Source organism: Lemur catta, chromosome 1, assembly GCF_020740605.2.
Source record: "Lemur catta isolate mLemCat1 chromosome 1, mLemCat1.pri, whole genome shotgun sequence".
Classification (NCBI taxonomy): Eukaryota; Metazoa; Chordata; class Mammalia; order Primates; family Lemuridae; genus Lemur; species Lemur catta.
The window spans coordinates 222,879,645-222,897,311 of NC_059128.1; the positions used below are offsets into that span (position 1 = coordinate 222,879,645).

The window sequence follows — 17,667 nt, forward strand, 5'->3', positions numbered from 1 at the left end:
CCTTTGGGCTTTTCTTAGTGTCTCCACCCTGCCTTTGCTATGAAAAGGAGACAGGTCAAGAACAAAGCTCTGGACTAGGATCCAGTGAGCCAGATTCTGGTCCCGGCTGATCTTGACCTCTGAGCCTCAGTTTCCTCATCTATAGAGACTGGGTTACAGTCTCTGCTGCCAGCCTTGCAGGACTGTTGCGAAGCTCGGGCTAAAAGCATTTTTTTTCACTTTTAAGGTTTTTAATTAACTAATTATTTGGTATCAGTATTATGTGTTACGGTATGACATTCAAAAGGTGCAAAAGAGTGTACAGTGAAAAGCAGGACCCACCCCCCACACGAGCAGGGCCCCTCCCTGGAGACCTGCCCTGTGGTGAGGATCTCATCCGCACCCCCAGAGGCAATCTGTACGTATGCACTCGTGTAGCAGTGTGGACTCTATCTTCCCAGCAGAGCGTAATTGTTTCAGCTTCTATTTCCAGATGATTGTAGATTTACATGCAGTTGTAAGAAATAAATACAGAGAGATCCTATATTCTCCTCACCCAGTTTCCCCCAATGCTAACACCTCACAGAACTGTAGGACATTACAGCAAGGAAACTGGCATTGATGCGATCCTTCCACCTAATTCCGATTTCACCAGTTTTACATGTGTACTTTGTAAAAAACTCAAATGGTAGCGTCCAAAGACCCCACTCTGAACCCTGTGAAAGCATTTTGAAAGCTGCCATTCATTCCGTGCCTGCCATGTGCCAGGCACTATTTTATGTACCACTGATGTAGTAAATCAGACAATGCATATAGTAAATGTCATAAATCACACATCTATTAAATAATCTAATACACACAGTAAATCGTGCATGACTCATCTCATCTTCACAATAACCCCAGGAGGTGGGTTCTGTGATCACCCTCACTTAGCGGAGCGGGACACTGAAGCTTGGAGAGGTTAAGTCACCCTATGATCGTGGTCTCACTGCTCTTCCTCTCTCTAGGTTGCTTTCTTTCCTCCTTCTCTTGGCCTGACATTTGCTTCCCCTCTTCCTGACCTCTGGAATTCAGGCTAGGGAAATTTTTTATTCATTCATAAATGAATGTTCTGTAAAGGATTTAGGGTGGGTCAGGCTACAGAGATTTCTCTCTGATCTCATCCCCCGGCTCCCAGAAGAGCTGACTGCGATGTTGTGATGAATGATTTTTGATGGGATAAAAAATGAATAAAGTGATGCAATGTTTCCCCTAATTTTTTAAAGCTGTGAGCAGATGCCTGTGTTACCTGAGCAGACAGCTGGGGCAGAGCTGTAACCTGGAGCTCATCTGTCCCCAGGCCAGGAGGGTGGGGCTGGGGGTAGCTCTGCTAAGGACCTGGGGAGGGGACTGGGGAGGGACAGCAGAGGCCTGGAGCCAAGGTCACACAGTGAGGCCCTCCCAGCCCCAGGACAGCAAAGAGGCTGAGTGGGGCCTGGGCCTGGAGCCAGAGCTGGAAGAGAATCTCCCTGCCTGAATTATCTCCCTCCGGTCCTGGATTCATTCAGCAGGGCCCCTCCCCTCTCTCTGGCCCACTCCACGACCTTCTTCTCAGCACAGCTGAGGTAGGCCAGAACTTTCTAAAGTAATTATTCCTAAGAAGTTCAGGAACCTAAAGAGGAATTGCCAAAAGAGGATAGAAGAAGGAAAGAAAGAAAATTCTGGGACCAGGCATGGTGGCTCACGCCTGTAATCGCACCGCTTTGGGAGGCCAAGGTAGGGAGGATGGCTTGAGCCCAGGAGTTTGAGGTTACAGTGAGCTGTGATGGCGCCACCACACTCTAGTCTGAATGTGAAAAAAAGAAAATTCTTAGGAAAAACCAAGATTTTTACATCTGCTCAACATTAATAACATCTTTTAATGTACATCCCATCATTCCCCTGTGTCCATGGTCCTGTGAAATAAGAAAGATTCACAGATGTAGGCGCTGAGGCTCAGAAGGCCCCCAGCTGGTGGCTGAGCTGGGATTCTCCCTGTCTCTGCCACAGCGTCTCCTCTGTGAACCTGAAGTCATTGTCCTATGATACTGACCCAGTGGTTCTGCCGCCCTCGTGACTCTCAAGTCCTGGGTCCATGTGTGGTGGCCTTCTGGCTCCAGAGCCCGTGCAAAGCAATTTCTGCAGTGCCTTTCACTTATGCGTGCTCAATACGTGTCTGTCTGATATTAGTATTAGTAGCAGTATCAGTATTATTATTACCGAAGGGTTTTAAGCAGCAGCCTGATAAGATGAAAAGTGTTTGAGCAAGATGCGTTTGGCAGCCCTGCAGGTTGGACTGTGGGGAGAGGGATGTGAGGGGGTAGATGGAGTCACTCGGGCTAGAGGACACAGGATGGTCCAGGGAGAGGCCATGGAAAAGTCAGATCCAGAGTCACTGACTGTAGGAAGGACTGCAGGGGACGAGAAAGCAAAGGGCACTCAGCCGCCCAGGGCATGGAGCCAGGAGAGATGGCCGGCCTGTGTGAGGAGGGGGTGTCCAGGTGGCAGGCCAGGGAAGGAAGAAGCTGGCCTGTCTGAGTCTCTGCAAGAGTGCTGTGGAGCTTTAACAAAAACAGGCTGCAGAGTTGCAAAAGGTGGGGTCAGGGGGTTCCTCCGTGGGCCTGCTGGGTCAGCTGGGAGCAGAGACAGCATGGGACTTCCTCGCCTGTAAAATGGAGTTTCCTGCATTCCCTCCCAGGGTTGTGTGAAGATGAAATGAGCGAATGCAGGTAAGGCTCCCCCTGGGGGGTTGACCTTCTGCATTCAGCACCCAGTCCTGGCACCCCAGGAGGCCTGAGTCAGCAGGCTGCTTCTGGGGGTCCTGCCTGCAGAACCAGCTTGACTTCTGATTTCTGTCTTCACAGGAACTACCTCTTCAGACTCAGCCTTGCCAATGTGTCCCTCCTCCAGGTATGTTTGCTGCTTCCCTTCCCTTCCTGTAGCTTCCGGGATTTTAGGAACCTGGGCGGGGCCACACAAGTATGGAGATTCAGAACTCAGCTCCTAGGACGGAAAACGGGAGCCACGTCATGCTCTTTTCACTGGCCATGGACTTGAACCCTGGCTGTCAGGGTAACTGCTAAGAAGATACCTGCAAGTGGCGAGTGGGCCCCACATGCGTGGAGGTGCATGCAGGGCTCTTGCAGCGTGCAGAGGAGCTGCTGATGAGGAAGGCTGGGGTGACCAGCTGTCCCTGTTTGCATGGGACTAAGGGGCTCCCCAGGATGCAGAACTTTCAGTGCTTAAACTAGGACGATACTGGGCAAACTGGGATGATTGATCATTCTAAGCCCAGAGCCTATATCCACAGGGGGGTCTCTGTGTTTGGGCCTCCAGGAAAAGGGTGTCCCTGATTCCTTTCCCCACCCACTCTGGTGATCCTATTCTAACTCAGCATTTTCATTGAGCTGTGATTGATTTATTATCTGCTGCCAAGAAGGACTCCCCAAGCATAATTCTCTAAGTGCTCTGAGAGGTGTTTTAATGGGACTCCTTGATCCAGAACATTTATCCCAGATTGAGAAACAGATGCCAAACGATTTCTGCAAAGGCTGAATGTTCTAGAAAGGAAGGCCATCTCTTTTTCTTCAATGAGGGGAGAGCCCCAATTCTCATGTCTGGGAGACTTCTTGGTCCCCCAGTGATCAAGCATTCATTGAGCACTTACTGTGTACCAGAACCGAGCTGGAGACTTAAGGGCCATAAGAAAAGCAGAGCGTCTGCCCTCCAGGAAGTGTGATGAGCGAAGCACCTAACCTAATCAGGAGTTAGGAGTAATCACGTGTGGGGCTGTTTGATACAGAATTTCCCTGCAACATGAAGTTAGGGAAGGGGAGACCTCCTTGGGGAGCTGGTGCGACATGCTACACCTGGGTCCACACTCCTGGAGGCCATTGCAGCTCTTGGCTGGTTGCTAGAGAGGAAGTATAAGGGGGAGAATCGCTGCGCTCACTGGAAGGCGGGGTTGGGAGAAACTAGGGCAAGTTGAGAAGAAATGCTGTTCATTGATATATCTGTCCATCTGTCCTTCCATCCATACCTTCACCAGCCAGCCTGCCCATCTACCCACCCACCCAATAAACAGTTACTGAATACCCACTGAAGGCCAGGGCCAGTCCTAGGCATGGTACCAGGTATCTGAGTTCCACCAGGACCCAGTCTCTTGCGTCAAGGAACATGCACGTTGGAGGTCACATATGAGTCCCTTTCCTGGAGCGGGACAGTGCAGCACGTTCCTGGGATCCAAGCTGGAGTGAGCCAGGGGAAGTTCCCAGAGGCAGCATCACGAGGCCTGCCAGCCCGGTCACAAGCAGCCAGTCCAGAGCCTAGTTTCCAACTGGCATCCACAGAAAATGAAGCTAGGATACCAACCCAGCAGGTCAGGGCCTGGGGCAGCAGTGCAGAGAAGGTTCAAAGTGGGTGGGGGGAATTGGACCCAGGGGTCCTGCCCTGAGCTCCAGGCAGTTGGCTTTTTATTGGGTTCCCATGGTCTGCAGATGAAGGTCTTCTGGGAGGGTAAAGTGTCTGAAGGGAGGAAGAGAGACAGATGCACAGGAATAGTGGCAGTTCTGTGGGAAGCGTGGGGGAGGGGTGGTCTAGAGGCATGAGGACCCGTCTGGGCCCAGCAAGGTCTGCAAAGCCTTCCCAGAGGAACTGCCCTTGAGCTGGAGCTCAAAGGATGTATTTGCCAGGCAGCAAAGGAGGAGCCCAGAGGTGTGAGGTAGCATGCAGCATGGAGGGGCAGGACCAGGGGGCATGAGTGGGGTGAGGGTGGGAGACGAGGCCCAGGAGAGAGAGAGGCCACATTGCAGAGGGTCTTCCTTGCTGAGCCGAGGGGTTCATATTTTGTTTCGAAGGCCATGGGGATCCATTAATGGGTTTTAAGCAGAGAAGCGTCACGACCAGATTTCGTGTTTGACGTACCTGGCCCGGTGCAGCTCCTGGATCAGTGGAGGAGCCAGTCAGGAGCCAGCTGCAATCGACTAGGCCAGTGATGGGAGAACTGAAGGACGGCGGCAGCAGTGGGGATGAGAGAAGACAGAGGAAGGGTTCTCAAGGTGGCAGGATCACACAGGGCCACAGCATCACCAACTCCAGGGAGCTCCACACACTGTCTTCTGTATGAAAGGGACCCTGGGTGTTGGAGAAGTTGTCAGCCCTGGAGGGTTTAGCGATGCTTGGGCCACAGTGGTGACATCTAGGTTTCTGGCTTACACTGCTGGGTCCCATGAATCAGGATGGGAATGGGGCAGTTTGACCCTAGGCCTCTGGTTCCCCCTTGGCTGCACACTGGAATATTCCATCAGGGGCGCTTTAACCAACACCGGTGCCCGGGTCCCCCTCAGAGATTCTGACTGAATTGCTCTGGGGTACAGCAGGGCAGTGGGATTTCTAAAAGCTCCCAGGTGATTCCAATGTGCAGCTAAATTTGGGAGCCACTGCTCTCAATGTCAAGATCATTCCTGTAGATGCTGCCCAGCTGGTTTGGGCTGCCCAGGCCTCCCTGACAGCTGGCCCACAGGTTATAGGTCATATGCCTTATCTTAGGACTGTTAGGACCCTGAGCTTAGTAACTGAGTCCTAGGGTTTGATTCATCCAGCTTAGTGTTGATCTGGCCTCAGCCAGGGGCAGGTGTCTTATGGCAGCCCATAGCTCGTGCTTGGGCAGGGGTCAGCTCTGGGGGTGTTCCCTGAAGAGCCCCGCACACCCGCCTCAAGCGCACCAGGAACTTCCCCAGGTGTCTTTTTAGGGGCTTGACCTCAGGATTTCAGACTGAATTCACTGTGGCAGAACCAGGGAAAGAAATATATTTTATGTCCCTGTTGCCACCCTAGGGGGTACCGTCTGTCCACAGAGGGAGAGAACAAACAAGAGACTGGGGCAGACCTTGGCCTGGTGCTCGGTGCTGGGTCTTCTGGTCTGTTGTCTGGCCTGGTGAGAAAGCCCTGACTTCTACTGTAAAATCCTGACTTCAGCAAGTGCCCCATCACTGCCCTGTCTGGGGGCTTCGGGTCCCTGCATATAAGCTTTCTGTCCTCAGCGTCTGCTGTCACAAGTGGCTCACCAGCAACCAAGTGCTAAAAATGAGCTGCACCACTTTACTGACAGGGGAGGCAGGGCCAAGGCCCCCAGCTCAGCTTCCTTTACTCTCCTGGGGGCTCGGGGCTACACTTGGGTTATACAACACCCCAGGATGGAGCCAACGGATCCTCCTACTTGGCCTCAGGCATGATGTAAGCAAACTTAAAACTCAGTGCTTTATTGATAGTTTAAATAATTAACATTCTGTAAAGAAAAATCTAAATGCAGTTTGCAAATCAGGGTCCATTAAGGGACTTCCAAGTACTTAACTTCTATTAAACAATTTATGTAAACTATTCCTTAAAGGAAATTGAACACCCAGCTGCTTCCCAATCCTCCAAGCACTGAAGTGAGGGGAGGTGCAGCCAGCAGCTCATGGGGCGGGGTGTGTGTTGGGGGGCGTGGGCAAAATCAAATGAGCTCACCTGTGATGGTTATTTATCAGTGTAACTGCATAAACTGGTCTTGGGAAAGAAGGGGAGCCCAGCAATTAGCAGTGGCGGGGGGTGGCGGTGGGTGGGCGGTGGGGGCTGCTTCTGAGAGGACCAGCGTGATGAGCCGTCTTGGATTTGGCAATTAGGAGCTCATGAGTGACCTTTGCCAGAGCAGTTCCAGGGGACGACCTGGCTGGAGGCCTAATTGCAATAGATTTATGATCTTGGGTTGCCAGATGTCCTGTGAGGCAGCAATGAGGACCGTTCCACACATACACATCAGGACGCACAATGGGGCTTTGTTTGGGGCTGGGCAGACGCTGAGGGCGATTCCTGAGCTCTCTTCCAGCCTCTCTCCACGTCCTCCAAGCTCCAATCTGGCAGCCCCGGAGTGGTTTGCAGCTTAAACTCTGCTGAGTGGTGGGCTTAATGCTCATCCATCACCTCTGGCTCCCACGTGTCCAGGGCAGTTGCTGAGTCCACACAGGCAGGTGTCCCGCCTGCTCCCTCCCACAGCGCGAAAACCACACCGCTACTCTGTTACTAGAGAGCACCGTCCTGGAATTTCTGGGACAGCCCTCGTTTAAAGCATTCAGTGTGCTGCATTGATCAGGCATGTCTATCTGCACTCCTCCGCAAAACCCCACTAAAGAGAGTGAGAAATTTTAAAAAGTATACATCCACAATGACAGAGAGAACAAAAGGGATGTCAGTGGAGAAGAGATTAAACACAGTCTGGGGAGACGGAAGGTGGATGGAGCCATCTGACTGAGCAGAGCAGAACCGCTTACAGAGGGGAGTGTGGCGGGGAGGCACCTACCTCCCCAGAAGGGCCCACAAATTGGGCATCAGATACTATGGAATGTGAGGGTGAGGTACAAGGATGAAGGGGGATTGATTGAAATTCTCTAAATTGAGAGGTTGGAATCCCGGTCTCCCATCCCAAACAGCAACCCCTTCTTCCACCTTCCCTTCCCCCCAAGAAAGAAGACCGAGACCCTTTCTCCATATGCTCACCTGGAAGGGCGCCGTGTTTAGGGACTCCAGGGAAAGCAAAGGGCACTGATGGGGGTGGGGCTACAACAAAGAGATCAAGTGCAAGTCTGCTTTCCCCTCCACCCCTCCCAGGCAGGAGATCAGAGGAGTCCTTGCTGCAGAAACTCAAAGACTCCAGAGACCAGACTTCTAGAATATGCCATGGGCTCTCCCAGTGAGAAAGCCACCTTACCCAGCATCCTGAGAGAAGCCCACCAGTCTATACAAACCCTACATATGGAGTTTCTGATGAGTTGTCTAGCACTTTACTCCTCAAGCAAGCCAACAAATATACTTTTTTATCATGTAAAATTCCATATGGGCATGAAAGTACAGAGAATAGTACATGAACCCATTGTGCTCAATAGCAACTTAAAAGCTTTAGCATTTATCAGCTCAAGGCCAATCGTGTTTCATCTACAACCCCCACTTCCCTGTCCTGAATCACTCTGAAGCAAATCTCAGGCATATTATGACATCCATAAATATTTCAGTGTTCATTTCTAAAAGACAGGAATTTTTTAAAGTGGCCTAAAATTAATAATGATTTCATATCACTAAATATCCAGTTAGTGTTTAACTTTCCCTGTTGTATAAAATTTTAAAATAATTTTGGTAGTTTGAATCAGGATCCAAATAAAGATCCAAATATGTTGCAATTTGTTGATATGTCTCTTATATCTCTTTTAAACAATGTTTCCTCTCTTTCTCTCTTTGTGCAATTTATTTGTTGAAGACACCTGGCCGTTTGTCCTATAGCATTTCCCATGGCCTGGATTTTGATGGTCGTTATGCGGTGGCATGACTTAACATGCTGCTCTTTTTCCTGTATCACCTGTAAATTGATTGTTAGATCTAAAGACTTCATTCAATTTAGATTCTGGCAAGATTACTTCATAGGTGTTATTGTGCACTTTGTTTACGACGTATATAGTGTCTGATTTTCCCTTTTTGGATGTTAGCTACCACTGATGATCATTTCCTAGATCCCTTAATTCTTTAGGTGTTACAGTATATTAGCTGGGCTACCTCTACAAAAACAAACTTTTCGTTATCTAGTATTTGGTTACCTAATGGTATAGTCACATAGGAAAGGCAGGATAAATGTTCAATACCGGTTTTTATTGACCAGTTTTCAAATAACAAGCTGGTTTGCTCATATCTTTCAATGGTGGTCAATTAATTTATCTTTCATTATTATTATTATCATCACAAACTCATGAATTGAAACATTGTTGATGCGTTTTGATCCATTGCAGTTACCTCTTATTACTATCCCATCTTCTACCAGTAGGGCTTTGGGGGAACTCTTCAAGTTGGCTCCTGGGTCCTTATGACCAGACCCTAGTCATCTTTGATTGCATTCTTGCTATCTGATGTGACAAGGTGTTCCAGGCTCACCGTGTGTGTTTGCTGCCCCAGACTTGGAATCAGCATTTTTCCAAGAAGCCCTGGTTCCTGTCAGTGGGAAATGGTTAATGATTTATTTTTAGGTATAAACAAGTAGCCAAAAATCACTAGGCATTTGAGGGAAGCCTCTCAAGTGAAAAAGATGGCCAAAACAAACAAGCAAACAGAATGAAAAAGAAAAAACTGTAAAAAAGAGACAATGCAAGAAATATAAGAAAATAGTTTTTTAAAAAATTAATTATAAAAATCTAATGTCTTCTGAGAGAGATATTAAAAATATTTATTTATAAAGCAATACATTTTCCCAGGTTTTGTCAAAGAGCTGCTGAAAATATTATATTTAAGAAATTTTTAAAAAACTAGAGATAATTCAATAAATAAAAATAAAACAATATATTTAAACTATGGAAGTTAAAAATGCAATATCGGAAAATAAAAACTGAATTGAAGGCTTAGAAGATAAAGTTGAAGAAAAATGCACCAGAAATTAGATCAACAACAAAGACCAAGAAATGAAAAATAGGGAGAAATATAAGAAAACTAGAAAATCAATGCCTAGGGACGAGCAGTGGATTGGATTAATGAAAGTGCCAAAGAAGAGACCAGAGGAAAAGGTGAGGAAGAAATTAAGGATGAAATAACATCAGAAAGTTTGCTAAAACGGAGGACAAGTCTTCAAAGCGAAAAGGTTGGGTAAGTACCAAAAAGATAGCCATACTAAGGCACATCAGTGTGAAATTTAGAAGAGCCTAAATGTTTCCAGAGCCTGAAGAAAAAAGAAAAAGAAAAAAGATGACTACGAAGGCTGGGGAGGAAGAATTGCATCAGACTTCTCCACAGCAATGCTGGACGCCAGAAGACAATGGAGGAAGAAATGCCTTTCAAATTCTCAGTGAAAATTATTTCCACCTAGAATTCTGTATCAAAACTATCAATCAAGTATGAAGAGAGAATAAATCAGACATGAAAGAATTTAAAACATTGACCTACCACGTTAGGAAGATACTGGAGATGTATTCCAGCAAAATAAGCAAGTAAATCAAGAAAGAGGGAAACATGGGATTCAGGCAGCAGCAGAGGAAAGAAGGTGAGTCCCAAGTCACCAGCCAAGCAGGAGGTCTCCAGAGCAACCAGTTTGCTGGGGCAGGAGGAGGGAGGTTGGGGGATGAGGAAGAAGAAGAAAACCAATAAATTATCTGAATCATTTATACATGCAGTTAGAAAACGATACTGAGAGGGATTTGTAAGACCTGTTGAATATTTGCGAAAAAATCAGTGATAGGTACGTGCAAAACAAGCAAATGAAGAAAACCAAGACAACGTCCCAGGAAAAACAAAAAGTTGTTTAAGAAAGAAAACCTCATCAGAATATGAATATTTCACAGATTCTCAGATGCACATGTTTTCAGATTTTAATGAGTCTGAAATTGGGACGTGTCTTTCAGTGAAAGGCATCTGACAGTCACTCTCGGCCAGACGCAATCCTGATGTGGTCGTTGCCTGTGCAGGCGTGAACTCAGCCCTTATTCCTGGTGTTCTGACCAGACCACAGCCGCCCCTTGACGTTTCAGTCCACAAACCATTTTAGGATCATAGGAAGGAGTATGAGTCCTGGTTTGTCAGAAAACCTTCTGTGGGCACCTTCTGGTACCAAGAAAGTGCCAGCATCCATACTTACAGGGCGGGGTGGATGGCAATCGTGGAGACCAGAGTGGATGCTCTTTAAGAATTGCTGCCTCTGACCAGTCAAGGTAGCTGACACCTGTAATCCTAGCACTTTGAGAGGCCCAAGTATCCTCTTGAGCTCAGGAGTTTGAGAGCAGCCTGAGCAACATAATGAGACCCCATCTCTACAAAAACTAGAAAAATTAGCTGGGTGTGATGGCGTGCACCTGTAGTCCCAGCTACTGGAGAGGCTGAGACAGGAGAATCACTTGAGCTCAGGAATTTGAGGCTGCAGTGAGCTATGAAGACGCCACTGCACTCTAGCTGGGGCAACAGAGTTAGACCCTGTCTCAAAAATATAAATAAATAAAAGAATTAGTGCATCACTGACACCTGGGGAGTTCAGAGAATGATACGCCAAACAAACTAACAACAAAAATGAGCACTGACAACTCTAAATAGAAAAGTGACTGAGAAGAAATGAACATTGAATTTAAAGAAGGTTTAAAGATACTTCATTTTACTTGCATTTTTCTTTTTTGTTTGTATAAGATTGATATATGATACAAATGTATGTCTAAGTAAGAACACTTTCAATATGTTTACATTAAAAATTAAATTAATAAAAGAATTTGATTGGCAGCATATTTTCTTTCTTAGTGGTTCATATTACGAATTGATGGTGTTGTACATTCAGTGAAATCTGGGGTGCTAGCTGGTAGCAGTGAACAATTTTTACATATTTACAATAATGTAAATAATGATGTTGATTTTAATATGAGATGTAATTATAACGGGAGGATGGGAAGAGGGGAAATGCATGTGTGCTGTGGGGTGGGCTATGTGGGAAAAAGCTTCACTTCCATAACAGGAGGTCAAAAGATGAAGTCTGAGACTGACACACAGTTTTGAGAAACTGACTTAAAAAACACACAGAGAAACACTAAAAGAGTTGGAAGTAGTTGTCTTGGGAAAAAGGGTCGTAGTATAGAAGGAGTGTGTTGCTGGGGTTTTTATTAATACTTTTTTATACTATTAAACTTTTTAAACTCTGTGTATCATTTGATAAAAATAATTTTTGAAATAAATTAAAAATAAAATGACTCAAAAAAGCCTGTTCTGTGCCGTTATCTTTATAAATATACATATTCTTTTAGGGCCATATGGTCCAACTTTGGTTTGACAAATCTATTCACCATGAGAGGCTGCAGGATGTAGCAGAAAGAGCTTAGTTCTGGTGTCAGTTGTCTGGGTCTGTACCTTGGGTTTGTTGCTTACAGGCTATGTGACCTTGGGCAAATTGCTCAACTTCTCTGGGCTTTAGTTTCCTCACCTGTAAAAGGAGCAAAAGGCTGTATGTTTCACTGGCTGTTTCGAAGATCCAAGAGAAAGTGTGTCAAGTCCCTGGCGCAGCGCCTGTCCCATTGTTGAGCTCAGCATAACACTAATTCCTATTTATTGTACACACCGCCACCCAGTGGGATCCCACCCCCTTAGGAACAAGGTGGACCCTTCAACATACCCCTGTGCTCAGGGATCCCAAGGCCCTGGTGAGGACCCTTTGCCCATGAAGTCCTCCCGAAGTGCCCACTGTCCACAGCTTTCGGCCTGGACGTCTGCAGTGCTTGTGGGTCATTGCTCTTTTCTGCCCCCAAAGGGTCCAAGATGTCTTATTCATGTCCCTCTCTTCCCAGCCTGGGAGCTGATGGCTCCTAAGTATGACAGTGCTCAGTTGTCTCTCTAGATGCACCCTGGGGCTCTGTGGCCAGACGCCAGGGGTCATTTGCCCTTCTCCAAGGTCTGGGAGTCACAGACGCCTGAGCTCCAGGCCTGGCATGACAGGATGAGGCCAGTGTGCTCACAGGTCTGACAGGAGCCCTGACCAAACTCCTCACCCAGCTCTGAATCCAGGGCCTGCAGGAGTCAGCCTCCCTCTGCCCTACAGAGCAGCGGCCTCTGGGTGCATGTCAGCTGCGACCAGCAAAGCAGAGAGCGGCCTTGCTGCTCCCTCTCCCGGTCCTGTCTCCCCTCCCGCATCCCGGCCCTGGAGCTCTGCAGGCAGTGGCTGCGTGGCCAGAGGCAGCTTTGGTAGAAATTAAAAGCAGGTGGGCTTTTTTATTTTTTTCCATTTGGATGGGAGAGCTGCTTGCTCAGGGCTCCCTCTCCCAGGACAGGTAGGCAGTTCATGTTTATAGATGTGACCCAGAATATATAATGAGCCACACCAGGCTCATTATGTTGACATTGCCTGGACATGAAGGGCATCACTCCTCCCTTCAGCCACTGTTCAGAGAGAGCAGAGGCAGCCAGATGAAGGGGAGGAGGGGGTCCCGGGTGGGTGCAGCCCTCTCCTCATGCAGTGGGCACGTGAGAACTTGGTACTGTCCTCCGGGTCCCCGCATGACAGCTGCATCCCCAAACACATTACCCGACGACAGAGCACGAGTGACGCTACAAGGGAAACCAGAGGGAAGTGTAGACGACTTGAGCAGGGGCAGCAATTAGGAAAGGGGAAGTCCCAGGCCCTTGAGACGGGGCAAAGAGAAAAAACACACAGCCCTTGGAATCAGAGGACTGTGGGTTCCAGTCCCTGCTCTACCATGTACTGGTTGTGTGACCTTAAGCAAGTGACCAGAACCTCAGTTTCCTCATCTGTTAAGAAAAAAAACCCACTTTGCAGGGTTGTAGTGGGAAAATTAAATCTCCTCTATCTAAGGTTTGCAAAATCTAGCCTTTCCTCCCTTTCTGCCTCCTACTCATTGGAGGGACACCTGGCATATAGCAGAAGTACATTTCCCATCGTGCACTCAGGGCCTGGGGTGGTATTGAAGGCCCTTTTTGGCCACTTCCAGCTCCCTGGCAGGCCTGGGGCAGGAGGGATTGGGCAAGTCCTAGACAGCTGCGTGGGGATGATGAAGCAATGGCAGCTGTTACTCCAGGCTTCCCCTGACCCAAGCAGGTGGCGGGAGTGTTGGGCTGAAGGGTGTCCATTCGCTACGGGGCTCAGGGTAAGATCTGGCAGCCCACAGGTACGCGAGGATGTAGTGAGAGGAGCCCTCCCCCTGCAGGCTGTCCCTGACACAAGGCTTCGTGTGCTCTGCAGACACCAGCTGCTGCCTGCCCTGGTGGTGAATGACAGGGAGTGGCACAGCCAGGTGATGTCTGTGTGTTCCTCCCACAGGCCACAGAGTGGGCCCCCAGCGAGGACACGCGCCGCTCCTGCCAAAGCAAAGGGAAGACTGAGGTATGTGGCCTCTGGTCCCAGGGGGCTGGCTTGGAGCTGGCAGGCGGTGGGAGGCGTGGAGGGGCACAGTGTGGGCGGCATGAGGTCCCCTGCTGGAGAGCCTGCCCTGGGTGAACTGGGGGCTCCTTGTGCAGGCGAGGATACAGCCCTGCAGCCGGGTGGTCCTGAGCATCCGAGTGGGCAGGGACGCGGAGAGGCGACCTTGGTGGGAGAGGATGTAGAGGGGTATCTGGGGCAGAGGGGAGTGTTTTAGAATATTTGCTGGCATCTGTGACGTAGTGGTGTGAGGGGAAGACACCAGCGTCACACCTGGAGAGCTGTGTCCCTCTGTTACTTTCCTTCTCACCTCAGGAGGAGTGTCAGAACTACGTGCGAGTCCTGATCGTCGCTGGCCGGAAGGTGTTCATGTGTGGGACCAATGCCTTTTCCCCAGTGTGCTCCAGCAGACAGGTGGGGCGGCTTGGGGCAGCAGACAGGGGACACCAAGGGAGCATTCTATTCCCCAGGCACTTTAGCCTTTGCTAAATTTAGCAAAAACCAAGCCCAAAACCCAAACTGAGAAAGAATGTCTAGTTAGATTTGAATTTCAGACAAACAACAAATGATATTTTAGCATAAGCATGCCCCATGCAATATTTAGAGCAAGTTAATTCTGAAAAATTATTTGTTGTTTATCTGAAATTCAACTTTAACTGGGTCTTCTGTATTTTATTGGTCAACGTAACCCTGGATGGTCCTGATTGGGGCTGGAGCCAGCTGGGCCCCCTGGCCGGACCCCAGCCTCTGTGATGGCTGCTCCCTCCCTCAGGGACTGTGGGCTGGGCAGTGAGGAGGACGCCAGAGAGGAAGTGGCCCAGAGAGACCAAGGCCCTAGGAGGACACAAAACTTGGGGGTGGAAAGAACAGGCAGCCCCCAGGGCCTCAGGGAAAGGCGTCCCCTTCTCCCCGTCATGCCCAGGTGGGGAACCTCAGCCGGACTATTGAGAAGATCAATGGTGTGGCCCGCTGCCCCTACGACCCTCGCCACAACTCCACAGCTGTCATCTCCTCCCAGGGGGAGCTCTATGCGGCCACTGTCATCGACTTCTCAGGTCGGGACCCCGCCATCTACCGAAGCCTGGGCAGTGGGCCACCGCTTCGCACTGCCCAGTATAACTCCAAGTGGCTCAATGGTAAGGAGGCCCCAGTGCGGGGGTGGGGGCTGTCCTGGTTCCAACCTCGCCAGCCCACCCCGACCCCCCATCCTTCCTCCTTCTGCCTAACCTCTGCATGGGCTCACACTTGCCTCATCAAGTGATGAACAGGTCCAGAGTAGGGCAGATGTTTGCCCAAAGACCAAAGCACGTTGGAGACAGACCCCAGATGAAATCACAGATGTCCTGAGGACCCAGAACAGATGGAGGGCAGGCTACTAGGGGAGACAGAGAGTTAGGAGTTGATTAGAAAAACAGTTCTGGGTAAGAAGAGGTTATAGAAGGGTCTGTTAGAGTTTCCTGCCCTTTGGGGTCAAATCCCCGTGTCTTCACTAATTAGCTGTGTGGCCTTGAGCAAGTACTTAACCTCTCTGTGCCACATGTTCCCATCTGTAATATGGGGATAATCATAGGACTTAGTTCACAGGTTGTTACGAGGATCTATGGGTTAATACATAGAAAGTACTTAGGGTAGGGTCTGGTTCCCAGTGAGTGCTCAGTAGCACATGTTAACCATCGTTACAGCTGCACTTTGTATTGGAGGTGGGACTAGGTTTAGTTAGAGCCCCCAGGTCACCAAGCTGGCAGTGGGGGGAGGGGTGTCAGGGTGCCTATCTGGGAAAGCTAAAGTAGTCAGTGCCCCCGATTCTGCCCTCTTCCCTGCTGGCCTGCCCTGCCCCTTGTTCCTCTTCTGTCCCCAGAGCCAAATTTCGTGGCAGCCTACGATATTGGGCTGTTCGCGTACTTCTTCCTGCGTGAGAATGCAGTGGAGCATGACTGTGGACGTACCGTGTACTCTCGGGTGGCCCGCGTGTGCAAGAACGATGTGGGGGGCCGATTCCTGCTGGAGGACACGTGGACCACGTTCATGAAGGCCCGGCTCAACTGCTCCCGCCCGGGCGAGGTCCCCTTCTACTACAACGAGCTGCAGAGTGCCTTCCACCTGCCCGAGCAGGACCTCATCTACGGGGTCTTCACCACCAACGTGTGAGTCCCCGCCCTCCGCCACCCCCTTCCCGTGATGTCCGGACTCGGTCCGGCCTGGCTGTGCAGCCTGGTGGGCGCAGGCAGGCTCCTCTCTGAGCCCTTGTTTCTTCCTCCGTAAGTGGGATTGTTGTGCACGGGTCGCCTAAGGATCCTGTGCTTACTGCCTCTGGGGGCGTGAGCGCTTGTTCTGGCTCGCTGGGAAGGGCAGGCCTAGGCCAGAAGTGAGGAAGGTGAAAGGAGCTGGCGTATGGCGCCAGGAAGGAGGAACTTGCTGGTGATGGAAGTGGGAAAGCCTGCCTTGCATGAGGGGAGGCAGCCCGGAGGGCCCAGCAGCATCAGGGAAGTCCCGCAGGGATTCCCGAAGGTCCTTTCCAACCCCAGGGCTGCATGATTCTGCTTAGTCTAACCAGCAGTCTTCTGGCAGTGCTGCCTTCACCTCCCACCTAGGCTGCACCGGAATTAGAGCCTTTTGCTTTCTAGGTGTGAGGGGTGTGAGGAGAGATGACCCACTACCTCCTCCTGTGCAGAGGCTAACCCGGCCAGGTGACATTCATATAGAGAATGATGAATGGGCACCAGACACCAAGGAAAGCATTCACTGTGCAGCATTTTGTAAGGACGTTAGAAACTTATGAGCCGTAGAGTGTGTTTGCTCACCTTGGACCCTGGGTAGCAGGCATTGGATAGGGGCCAGGCTAGCTCTAGGGAGGACAGTACGAGGGGACGGGGAGCAGGAGCAGAGAGGCTGTCCGAGCCAGGGGACAGACGTGCAGCACAGCTCACACAGTCCCTGAGCTGAAAGCTGGCTGACCGGGACTTCGTGTTCCCAGCCCTCAGCACCAGAGGGCGGGTGGCTGTGACCAGAGGGCAGGAGTAACGGGAGAGACACCAAAAGAAACTGGTGACACCAGTGTGAACGGTAAATAGTACATTTATTGCATGTCTTGTCCATGCCAGGTGCTTGTCCTGGTGGGAGTGGGGCAACAGGGAGCAAAGCCAGACATGGCCCTGTCCTTAAGGAGCCTACCTTCCAGACAGGGAGATGGCTATGAAACAAGCGACTTTAACAGGAATAGACATTACAAAGGGGAAGGGCCTGTGCCGAGAAGCCTCTAACAGTACGGAGGGGTGGGGATCAGGGAAGGCGTCCTGTAGGGAGGATGTCTATAGGATGAGCAGGAGTTAACTAGGGGTGAAGAGCCTTCCAGCCCGAGGGGACGACATGTGCAAAGCTGTGGGATGGGAAGAAACGTTCCAGGAACTGAGCAGAGACCGGTGTGGCAGGAGCTCCGAGGGTGAGGAGGAGAAAGACGGGAGGGGAGGCTAAAGGGGCAGGGCAAGGGGGATTTTACCCGAAAGGGCCCTGTAGACCACTTTAAGCGTTTAGTCTTCATCCTAAGAGCAAGGAGAAGGTACTGACGGTGTGAAGCCGGCCAGAGACCAGCTCGGAGGTGCACTTGGAAGGGCTCACCCTGACTGCCGTGTGGAGAATGGCTCAGGAGACCGGACAGGCTGCAGGCGGACACCAGGACACTGCAGCGTGCTGGGGAGCAGAGGGGGCTGAGACCAGGCAGAGGTGGAGAGAAATGGAAACATTTGGGAGAGGGACTAAAGGCAAAG

The 17,667-nt window shown here is 50.0% G+C and overlaps 1 protein-coding gene across 3 annotated transcripts in view; it reads left to right on the forward strand.

The window, feature by feature from the left end:
- SEMA5B (semaphorin 5B) overlaps window positions 1–17,667 on the forward strand; it is a 48,116-nt gene that overhangs the window by 17,104 nt on the left and 13,345 nt on the right. For all 3 annotated transcript variants that reach the window (XM_045540132.1, XM_045540135.1, XM_045540134.1), the window contains 5 exons: window positions 2,862–2,907; window positions 13,805–13,867; window positions 14,219–14,317; window positions 14,826–15,039; window positions 15,762–16,047. In XM_045540132.1, coding sequence (XP_045396088.1) covers window positions 2,862–2,907; window positions 13,805–13,867; window positions 14,219–14,317; window positions 14,826–15,039; window positions 15,762–16,047 — 708 coding nt within the window. The remainder of the gene's footprint in view (window positions 1–2,861; window positions 2,908–13,804; window positions 13,868–14,218; window positions 14,318–14,825; window positions 15,040–15,761; window positions 16,048–17,667) is intronic.